General features: G+C 37.2%; 1 protein-coding gene across 1 annotated transcript in view; it reads right to left on the bottom strand.

The window, feature by feature from the left end:
• Positions 1–12,276, bottom strand: part of LMLN (leishmanolysin like peptidase) — an 88,890-nt gene that overhangs the window by 55,257 nt on the left and 21,357 nt on the right. The window contains exons 4-7 of the mRNA XM_032631312.1: positions 11,709–11,791; positions 10,999–11,122; positions 8,212–8,390; positions 3,538–3,643 (exon numbers count right to left, since the gene is read on the bottom strand). Coding sequence (XP_032487203.1) covers positions 3,538–3,643; positions 8,212–8,390; positions 10,999–11,122; positions 11,709–11,791 — 492 coding nt within the window. The remainder of the gene's footprint in view (positions 1–3,537; positions 3,644–8,211; positions 8,391–10,998; positions 11,123–11,708; positions 11,792–12,276) is intronic.

The following is a 12,276-nucleotide window of genomic DNA, read 5'->3' as shown; positions in this document are numbered from 1 at the left end:
GGTTTGATAAATCTCCCTGGCTTACTACTTTAGTTTCCACCTTGTTAGGGCCCCTCATTATTTTATTGTTGCTTTTAACTTTTGGACCATGCATTCTGAATCGCCTGATAGCCTTTATTAGAGAACGCATTAGTACGGTACAAGTTTTAATGCTAAGGCAACAATACCAAAACTCGCAAAAAGAAACTGAAATTCCATGATTGAAATTAGTTACAAAAAAAAAGGGGGGGGGGGAATGTGGGGCCTTTAGGGACTTTCCACCCCCTCACTTGTTCCCGTAAACCAATTCTTCTCCCTATCGTGCGCCACTCCTTCTCCCTATCGAAACCAATTCTTCTCCCTATCGTGCGCCACTCCTTCTCCCTATCGAAACCAATTCTTGGAGTTTTTCAGTTGACGGGGACTTGCCAGACAGCGGGTAATTTTCCAGTTGCCCGTAACAGGTATACGCCCTAACCGCCACAATGAACAGACAACTATAACGGCCAGAAGGTGGGACAAAAGTTCCTAAGCCAATGAATTCAAAAGTCACCACATTTACCCAATCATTGTGAGAATATACCCGCCCTATGAGTAAATAAACCTATAAAAAGTATGTGATTCCGCTTTTAGGGGTTCCCCATCGGCCTCCTGCGTGAGGTTCAGGGAACCCCGGTGCATCGGCTCCTAATAAACCTCTTGCGTGTTGCAACGGCTCTCGACTCTTGGCGGTTCTTGGGCGAGTTGGAATCCCTCGTAGACCGCTTGGGTCTAACAATATCTCCTATTTCATTAGTGAGATTTCTTTTCTTACTTTCTTTCCTAACCTAATAACTAAAACAAAGTGCTTTTGTAACTACTAATTTAAGTATGTTTTTTTTCTTTTCTTTCTTTCTTTTTTTTGCGGTACACGGGCCTCTCACTGTTGTGGCCTCTCCCGCTGCTGAGCACAGGCTCCGGATGCGCAGGCTCAGCGGCCATGGCTCACGGGCCCAGCAGCTCCGCAGCATGTGGGATCTTCCCGGATGGGGCACGAACCCGTGTCCCCTGCATAGGCAGGCGGACTCTCAACCACTGTGCCACCAGGGAAGCCCTTAAGTATGTTTTATACACTGAGACTATGCTATAGTTTATATCCAAATAACTAACAATCACAAATGATCACTTAATTAATCTATTTCTTTGGCAAATGTCTTTGCTTACATAACTGTGGCCTGTGTCATTCAAGGCTTGCCAAAATGATTAATGGAATCCAGAGTATTCTTTTATTCCTACATTTCTTCTTTTTTAATCTCTGAAGATGCAAAGAACATTTAATGGAGTCAGGTAAGAAAATCTAAACAGTTTTTAATATACAATTCACTGAAGTTATATAAAGCTTAAAATAGTATGCTGTGCCTCATCTTTCATAATATTCTAAATACACATTTTTTTCCACAATATCAATTTGAAAATTTTTCTAAGCACTCACATTTCAGAAGGCTTATCTGGTATTGAAAGAACCAGGAATGACTGTATTTGATAGCTAGAGCATATATAACTTTATAGGGAATAAGTGTATTTGTTAAACATTTAATTCTTAGCATCCTCCAGGATGGTTTTTGAGACAAACTAATATTTTAAATTTCCTAGGTTTTTACAATTTTTTAAATAATTCAAATACACAAAAAAGTTTAAAAACCTAATAGAAACTTATGTATACTCTTTAAGAGGATTTAAGATCATTTTGCCAGATTTTCTTCAGACTTTTTTTTAAGAAATAAAACACTGCAGAATAAATATCGTTGAAGGCCCATTACCTTCACCCTTTCTCTTCCCACTTTTCCCAGGGATAATCACTACCTTAAAGTCAATGTACATAGTAACTCTCACACATGTTTTTATATTCAATGGTGTCTGACTTTAATTTGAGATTCCCTGATTGCTAAAGTAAATCTGAATATGTTCTCATATACTTCTTGGCCAATTGGACCTTTTCTTTTGTGACCTGCCTGTTCATAACCTAATTTACCTCATGTCTGGGACCTCTGCATTCATGTTCACTTATATACTAGACTTAAAACCTGCTGTTTTTTTCTGGTTCTCTCAACATCAAGTATCTATTGTTTTTGGAGCTTAAAGCTTAAAATGTTACTTAGAATGATGCTTGTCTTTCATCACAATAGCAGGTTTGACTTACTTTTTTAATAAAAGGAAAAGAGATGATTCATTTTAGAATCTCCTTACTTGAAGACGAGAAGTGCTATCTGGATACACTAGAGTTTCACTGAATTATCCAAGGTGTTTGCTGATTTAAAGACTGAGGTCATACATAATAGCTCACGAAATAAGACTAATAAATGATAGTCACTAATTTTATTATACCTTACTATGTAGAGCATGGTGCTAAGCCATTTATGTTTCGTCTTATTTAATCTTCAAGAAAAAAATCCATTGTAGTATGTACTACTATATTCATTTTATAGATGAAACAGAGGCTTACAAAGGCTAAATAATTTGTAATAGATCCCAAAGATTTTTAGCAGTAAAGCTAAGGAGATTCACACCTAGATCTGTGTGATCCATTCTCTCCCTCTCTCTTTTTTTAAATAATGTACTCTATAGTGGATGCTACCATTTTTTTTTTAATTTTTGTTTTTTATAAATTTATTTATTTATTTTTGGCTGCGTTGGGTCTTTGTTGCTGCATGGGGGCTTTCTCTAGTTGCGGTGAGCGGGGGCTACTCTTCGTTGGGGTGTGCAGGCTTCTCATTGTGGTGGCTTATCTTGTTGTGGAGCACCTGCTCTAGGCACGTGGGCTTCAGTAGTTGTGGCATGTGGGCTCAGTAGTTGTGGCTCACGGGCTCTAGGGCACAGGCTCAGTAGTTGTGGTGCACAGGCTTAGTTGCTCCGTGGCATGTGGGATCTTCCCAGACCAGGGATTGAACCTGTGTCCCCTGCACTGGCAGGCAGATTCTTAAACACTGCACCACGAGGGAAGTCCCATTCTCTCTCTTAATCACTGCATTTTATTCCCATCTATTTTCTAAACACATGAATGACATCAGGAGGACATTTCCTAGGTTTTAGGCAACTTTATTTAATTCCCCAGACATACTGTAAAAGTTTACTACTTTGGACCAATTGGGGAAAAGCAAAGTTCTGAATCAGTTAATATATATAAAATTCAGAAAGTCTAAATAGACCAAGGACACTTTTAGAAATGAGATCTCTGTAAGAGATAAGAAAGATCTATAATTAGCATATCAGCTATCATTTTAGATGAAAGTGAATTTTTTTTAATTACTAAGTTTCTTCTTAAGAAGCTTAATCATTTTTTCAAAACTCCTATTTGCCCAATGGATTTGCTTGTTTCATTATTTTAGGTAGTATAAGTCAACCGAGCTGCTATCCTAATCATTAAAAATTGTCTACTGGCAGAGGCCTATTCAACTAGGTTTTACTGAACACAATCTAAGAAGCCACAAAATCTTAAATTTTAACATATACATCAAAATGAGAGTATAATCAGAAAATCAAGGCATGAAGGAGAGAACAATAGTTAACAGCAAAATTTACCAGGGCATGAATAATCTCATGTTTCACTGTAGACAGCATCCCAACAAACTCCTGAGGCTGGGTAGAGATCATATTTGGACACAGGTTAGCATATCCTGCAATTGGCCTGTTAAAACAGACATTAAATTTTTAATTATATTCCAGGACAATATGTATTATACTTATTAACCTATATTTTTCTATCAAAAACTGATCAAGGTCAGAAAAATCTTTGTGAAATATCAAATGTCATTTTACAACATAATATCTAACTTTCACTATCTTTTACTTTCAAGACATATACCTGTGTTCTCCTATGACATGGCTAATCAGCAGCTGTTCCCTCAAGAGGATAGAGTCAGTTAATTATACTTCAGTGTGGATTTGTAAAGTATGTCAATATGTACCAAAAAAGGGAATGAACTAAAAAATTTAAATTATAACACTATTTTTCTTGCAAAATTCATTTCTGACTTCAGCATTTCACTATATATATATAGGCACAGGGACAGACAAGTAGGTAGAGAGGAAACGTAGGTACAAAAGAGGACAATAAGCAAATCATTCAGGTTGCTGCAAGTTGCTGAACCTTCTGATTTCCATTTCACTATCCCCTTTCTCCTGTCCCAATAATGCCTTCATTAACATAAATTTTTAAAAAATTTATTTATTTTTGGCTGTGTTGGGTCTTTGTTGCTGCACATGGGCTTTCTTCTAGTGTCGTGAGCGGGGGTTACTCTTCGCTGCGGTGCGCAGGCTTCTCACTGCGGTGGCTTCTTTTGTTGTAGAGCACGGGCTCTAGGCGCACGGGCTTCAGTAGTTGTGGCTCGTGGACTCTAGAGCGCAGGCTTAGTAGTTGTGGCGCATGGGTTTAGTCGCTCTGCGGCATGTGGGATCTTCCCGGACCAGGGCTCGAACCCATGTCCCCTGCATTGGCAGGTGGATTCTTAACCACTGCCACCAGGGAAGCCCAACATAAAGTTTTTTATCTTCCTATTATCTTCTTTCATACAGTATTCTATACCTTCTAGAATCTACATAATTCTATATCTCTTTCTGAGCCTAGAACTTGAGAGTCCAAGAGCTCATGAGGACCCACAGTAATTCAATCAGTTTCACCACGCACCCACCTGCCTTTCAAAAGCTGTGACAAACAGTAAGGAACCCCAAGGTATTTCTCCCAACACTACCTCAACATTTTACCATAGAAATACCACAAACCTCCCCAAATGGTGATGGCCTATTTACAGAGTAACATTTGCCTTATTTAGTTAAAAAAACATACAGTGCACTTTCTTCATACTTGAAAACAACAGATTTGCACTTAGAAAAGGATGAGTATAATTCACTCACCAAAATATTGCCACGGTGACCTCTAAGATATAAAATAAACGTCACTATCAGGCTTAAACCCTGTCAGGGACTTCCTACTGCATTTATTTATTTATTTATTTATTTTTTCCACGGTACGTGGGCCTCTCACCGCTGTGGCCTCTCCCGCCGCGGAGCACAGGCTCCGGACGCGCAGGCTCAGCGGCCATGGCTCACGGGCCCAGCCGCTCCGCGGCACATGGGACCCCCCCGGACCGGGGCACGAACCCGCGTCCCCTGCATCGGCAGATGGACTCCCAACCACTGCGCCACCAGGGAAGCCCCCTTCTGCATTTAGAATGAAACAGACCTGTCTACTTCTCCCTCCAATGCATCCCCTAAAGCTCTCATCCTCAAGCACAGTTTCCACTGGAGTGGCTTCTAAGAGCAACAGGTAGACACAGCATTTTCCTAACATAAGCTCTTTCTCCAGCTCTTTATTTGGCTGAAGCCTATCGATTTTCAGGTTATATCTAAAGTTTCACTTTTTCAAAGAGGCCTTTTTTGCCCAGTTGATCTAAATTATGTTTCCCCCTTTTGTTCTCTTTTATGTTGCAACACCCTGTCTTTTTCTATAAAGTATTTATCATATTTGAAGTCACATGTCTATTTGTATCAGTATTTAACTAACATCTGACTCCCTCTGTAATTTGTAAGTTCCATGAGACAGGTACACGTGTCTATTTTGTTCACCTAGTCTGCTGGCAACATATTAAGCGCTCAAATATTTATGGAATGAATTAACGCAATATAGCAGTTTTGAAGGAAAGTTTCACTTCTATCAAAAAGATTCAAAAAGAACAACTTAAGATATTGCTCTTCTAACATCAACATTCTCCTCATAAGCAACCAAAATTTTCCCCATGTATGAGAATACATATATGAGTAGCTTCAGATTCACTGACACGAGGAACATTTATTCTTTCAGCTAGTCATTCATACCTAAAGTGAACCAAATGTTCAAGTGCCTTAAAGAAATATAATAGCAGTGAAATGAAAGTGAGATGCATCTCTGGGCTATGGGATTCTCATCTATGTGATAACTCCTATGTTGGATTCTCTCCCCAAAAGACAATTAGATACTTTAAGTACCTTCAGTATTATCAGATGCTGAAAGGAGCTGAACTAATCCAGACCCATCTCAGCATGGGATTTTATATCCCTCTCCCTACTTCCCCAGGGAAGCCATTTTGTTCCTAATACATAAGGTTCACTTTAACATGTCTTTTGTTTAAAAAAGTAATAAAAGCTCATTGGAAAAAGCTATATATCCAAACATATAGAAATGTATGAAGAAAAAAGTAAAAATTCCCTATTTTACAAACTACCACCACTAAATTCCACTATCACAGGTAACTGCTATCAACAATTGGGGTGCTTTATTTTTTAGAGTGACCAGCCATCCTGGTTTGCCTAGGACTAAGGGATTTCCCGAGATATGGGACTTTCAGGGCTAAACCAAGGGTACTCCCGAGAAAATTGGGATAGTGGGTAATCCTAATTATTTTTGACTTTTACCTTAGCACATTCAAGTCCATACACAGAATTTTTGTTTTTTTTTTTGTTTGTTTTTTGCGGTACGTGGGCCTCTCACTGCTGTGGCCTCTCCCGTTGCGGAGCACAGGCTCGGGACGTGCAGGCTCAGCTGCCATGGCTCACGGGCCCAGCTGCTCTGCGGCATGTGGGATCCTCCTGGACCGGAGCACGAACCTGTGTTCCCTGCATCGGCAGGCAGACTCACAACCGCTGCGCCACCAGGGAAGCCCCATACACAGATTTTTAAAACAAGTATGAAATCGTATTATGTACACTGTTTTGCAATGTTCTTCTGACACTCAACAGTATATTAAAAATGAGATTGTGTGTGTGCACAATCCATATGGTTTAGGTCAAATTAAGATAAAGAGCCATGATTTTGCAGCACTGCTATTATGAAGGTATATTTCTCAAAGACACCTACTTTAAGAAGTATCTCATTTTATCAAGTAACTTGTCATTCATTTAGCACTTCAAATACCATATTTCCTTGATATTGAGACACCAGTAATTATAAAATATCATAAATTTAATGACAGCTTCTCAGGAAAAAAGGAAAAATCTATTAAATACATATATTCTTTTTACTAAACAATAGTACATATACATCTTCAAAACCATATAGCACTTCCTTCTTCAGTAATATATTAAATATTTGACTCGATGCATTCTCAACATTCAGAAGCTAAAGATTTTTGAGTTTATTTCATGGATCAATAATTATATAGTAACATGCTAACAGACTGCTTTCATAATCCATGATGCTGATTTTGACCTCCTTACCACCTTCAGTATTGACAGTATAATTCTGGAGCATATATTAGTGTTTCCTTTGTATTGGCTACTTGGTCCTACTAATAATTTCATTTTTTCCTTAAATTAATTAGCTATCAATAGAAGTGAAACAGCTCTTTAAAGTCAGCTAGTATTTTGATAGGTAGATGAATGTTCAGGAACTCAGCAACAGTCCTTACATTCACTGGACCACTGAATGTGGTCACATTAATTCTCCTAGATTTGAGAACGTCACATACAAACTATACTGAGACATACCAGTTTCTACTGCCTTTAACTGATTTGTCTGGTGTGTAACAGGCAATATTCTGTATGCATAACAACTTTATTTCAAGGCTGCTTCACTGAGAAAAAATTTTTGAAATATTTTTTAAATAAAAAAGAGGGAGCGGCTAGGCCCGTGAGCCATGGCCACTGAGCCTGCGTGTCCGGAGCCTGTGCTCCGCAACGGGAGAGGCCACAACAGTGAGAGGCCCGCGTACTGCAAAAAAAAAAAAAAGTCTTTTTTTTTTTGGCCAAGCAATATGTGGGAGCTTAGTCCAACCGGGGACTGAAGTGGCTCCTCCTGCAGTGGAAATGTGGAGACTTAACCACTGGACCGCCAGGGAAGTTCCGGGACTCTAAATTTTTTAGAGACAATTAATCTAAGTGAAGGACATAATCATATGACAATTAGATATTTTGAACATCTTACAGTTCAGCACAGAAGTGCTAAAATTAAAGTTCAAATTGTTTCCTTAGAGAGGTGTCATCACTTTCAAAGAAAATTCTATTGACAGTAGACTTTTCCTTTGGAATAGGTACTTATATTACCATATGCATAGCAGTTGTATAACCTGGTTCCCTCACCACACCCCAATCCAGGCAGTATGCCATTTCTTACTACTGGAGGTAATCTCGCAAATGCAAACTTCTTGTACTCTCAACGCTTAGAATATGGTTTAAGAGTTCTTATTTTAGATCTTGGGAAATAAGTCTCAGGGGAAAGTTTACCTGTCCATTTTTGCTTCCTGCTGACAATAGGCTGCATAAGAGATGATGTTTTCATGGCTGCACCTCTCAGTGGCCAGAGCACCAACATAAAGAACAAAGTCTGCATCCCGGACTCCCTCTTGGTCTGGCACACCCACTGCTCCACAGGGCCACTTACCCCCACAGCAGACTCTGCATTGCTATGCCCATGGGGGACAACAACGGAAAAACAGACCAGAGATGAGGTTAGCTATCAGGACTTTTAATTTATAAAGAATCCAGACTCTAAATATGTATGATTTCATTTTTATTTATTATCCTTCAGCTTTTATCAAAATCCATACCTCTCTCTACTCAATTCCTATCTCTAATTTTAAATTTATTTTATTAAAATTTCTACTTTATATACTATAATCATAAATGTATAATATTAATTAAAACAAACAATTGCTATTTATAAAGGGCATGCAACCAGGGTACAAAAAAGACAGCAACAGAAAAGGTTTCATTAAACCCTGAAACTAGGTGAAAATTACAAGGGACCTTCTTGTACACATGTTTTTTAGCAATTTCCCAAGAATCTATAGTTACTTCAAAACTAATTAATAAAAAACTTTATTTACTGGAAGTATTTTCCTATTATAAGTAATTCATGTATCTTGTTAAAAATTCAGATAATACAAAAGTATGTAAGGTAAAAAGTTAAAGTCATCTTGTAATATTACCTTTGTTTCTAGTTTTCTAAGCAAACTTTGCCCTTTTAACATACATTTTTTAGAGAACTTCTTCTATCAAAGTTCCTAAACAATCATAATCTCCAAATTATAAATAGGAAAATCAGTAAATGGTGTTTTTTTTAAGGCATAGGTGATGCTTGTAGAGAGAGAAAAGACAGAAATTCTCATTTCATTACATTGTTTACTCTTGCTTCTCTAATACATGTATTTATAATTTTAAAATTCAATTACTTTAATCTGTTAATAGTTGATATTAAGAAAAGCTGTGACTTAATAGCATTCTTTACATGATCTCTCATTTATTTAAAAAAAAAAAAATCAGGACCCCCAAGAAGATAAGTAGAAAGCAGAATTTGAAAAAGCCAAAAGAATTAAAAACAAAAATACCTTAGAAAAAAAGCAAAGAAATATGCCTTAAAATGTCTAGGAAATATCTCTAAATGTCTCAAGAAAAGAGATAAATATGTAATTAACAGGTTGTTCCAATTTTTAAACATGTTCTCAAAACCCTCTATGCTTTCAAGAAATTTGATAAAAGAAGTGGAAGCTGAGTAAGTTAGCTGTATTAGTGCCAATATACAGGGTTCCAAAAGCCTTTAGTGAGCTTCAAATACTCTGAGAAAAAAATTATAAAGTAAACTTCAACTATATGCTTAATTTTGCTTACAAAGTCAATGTTTAATAATGTATTCATTTTCTAAAAGTAATGAGAGAATACAGCTCAATAGAGAAAAGCAGCTAAAGCAATAATCATATTTTCCAAAATATAGGTATAAATAAAATTGGCTTTCTGGTTTACACATTTAAACTTTTTATATTTTTTCTGATACAAATAATAGATGCTTAATATGAAAAATCAGAACATTACAAAAATGTATAAGTTAACAAATAAAAGCCCCCCATAATCCAACTCAATGAAAACCATTAAAATTTTATATGTGTCTCCAGATTTTTTTTTTTTTTTTTTTGCGGTACGCGGGCCTCTCACTGTTGTGGCCTCTCCCGTTGCGGAGCAACAGGCTCCGGACGCGCAGGCTCAGTGGCCATGGCTCACGGGCCCAGCCGCTCCGCGGCATGTGGGATCCTCCCACACCAGGGCACGAACCCGTGTCCCCTGCATCGGCAGGCGGACTCTCAACCACTGCGCCACCAGGGAAGCCCCAGATTTTTTTAATATATGTATACCTCCAGATTACTTCATAATTTTTTATATGTGTGTATACACTTCTTATTTTTTATGCTTTTATTTCAGCTTTATTGAAAGCTGAATAATTGATGATAATTTTTAATTTTTAAATGAAATAGACTAAGTACCCATACTGATTTACAACTTTTTTTTCCATTTAAAAGCTTAACTATCTTTCCAAATCAGTATATAAAGATCTATTTTGTTCTTTTTTTTTTTAATATTGTTCATTTATTTTGGCTGCACCGGATCTTAGTTGTGGCATGCAGACTCTTAGTTGCAGCATGCATGTGGGATCTAGTTCCCCAACCAGGGATTGAACCTGGGCCCCGTGCATTGGGAGCAAAGAGTCTTACCCGCTGGACCACCAGGGAAGTCCTTCTACTTCATTCTTTAACAGCTGTGTAGTGCTCCATTATGTGGTTATGCCATAACTTAAGTAATATTAATATAGGCATATTTATAGTTTTGCAAAGAATATCCTTTAACATATATTACATAGTTATAAGTATTTTTATGGAATATATTTCTAGGTTGGGTTAAAGCATACACATTATTTTTATTTGAAGAAATAATGTTAAATTGCCCTTTAAAAATTCTGAGGTATATAGCTGCTAAAAGATGTTTTGGAGGGCAAAGATAAAGTCCTAAGCAGAAATGATTCAGCAGCCTCAGAGATAAATTGAAAAAAGAAAAAAATAATTAAATTCACTTGAAAACCAATGAAAGAATAAAATCAGCACACCTAACTGTGATTACTTTTGGTAGAGAATGAAGCTTTTGAACTTAAGTCTGTAAAATCTTCTTAGTGACAATCACAGTTTGAAAATCTGTCATAAGTTTATCCTAAAGAATAAGAACATTGCTAAGAGCAGGGTGAAATACCTGGAGGTGCTCCTCAGGCACTATAACGGGGCCACATCTTGTATGCTCTGCACATTCCCCAGTGCAGCATCTATGGTGATCATTTTCCTTCCGTAGGTATTGGTATTGGTTTGTTGCACATTGTCTTCAGTTCATTCGTACATCAAAGTTTAATTACAAAAAAAAAAAAAAAAGATGAGTTCACAGCAGTTAAAACATTGTAAAAAACTAGTAGCTGCTATATTTATTTCATTTATAATAGTTACTATTTTAGTTAGAAAAGTAGTCTAATAAAGAATTTTGGTTCCATGGCAAATCCTTCTGATCTGGGTTTTCAAACACTCAAATACTTCAAAAGCCAATACTGTACACATGAAGGAAGGGGATATGGGAAAAAGGGATATGGGAAAAAGCCAATACTGTACACATGAAGGAAGGGGATATGGGAAAAAGCCAATACTGTACACATGAAGGAAGGGGATATGGGAAAAAGGGTACAAGCTATACCCAAGGAAAAGATCCAGTGGGTCACCTCATAATGGAAAATCGGGGAAAGAATGATTACCCAACAGATGCTCTTTTATTCTTTTTAAATATCTTACAGTTTGGTCTCCAGGAACCAGCATAATAAAATACTCCAGTATAAAACTCACCATTTGCCATACTGACAGAATGGGGTGGGCAGAGTACTAAATAACTGAAGAAAATAACCTGTGTGTAATGTGACATACCTACTAAGTAATATGGTGCCCGCAGGTCTACGAACCTGAAAAGTCTTCTCTAAATAAGAAACAGCTTGTGGAAAAAGTTTGGTCTAAATAAAAGTTGGAAAAAAAACCAGTCAGAATTACAGCTAAAAGATAAACTATATTTAAAACAAGTAAGCATAGGATATTAATGACTAAGGGGAAAGAAGGAAAAAGCCTTATAATTCTGGAACACAGGTACTATTCAAAGGTTGTGTGACTAGGGCTAGGGAAAGATTGAGTCTAGGTGCGAAGGAATTTCCTCATTTACTAGTTTAGTTTGGAGGAAAGAACACCAGAAAGTTCCTTCCCTACCCCATTTAAATAGAATATTATAAAACATAAATCACAACTATTAATATTACTTTAAATTTGAGACCGATTTAGATTATTCCAACATGAAGGTAGTTTATGTTAAGAAAATCGTATATTTAGAAGATCTACTTTAGCCTCACCCATTTCTGTGACCCATAATGAAGCAGCTTAATGTGTGTGTGTGCCTCTGTAACAGTTAAAAAACTTATGAGGCTAGCACCTCTATAAATGACCTTGG

Source organism: Phocoena sinus, chromosome 4 (assembly GCF_008692025.1).
Source record: "Phocoena sinus isolate mPhoSin1 chromosome 4, mPhoSin1.pri, whole genome shotgun sequence".
NCBI classification, from domain to species: Eukaryota; Metazoa; Chordata; class Mammalia; order Artiodactyla; family Phocoenidae; genus Phocoena; species Phocoena sinus.
Note: the sequence above shows the minus strand (reverse complement) of the source record. Positions and strands in the feature narration are given on the sequence as shown.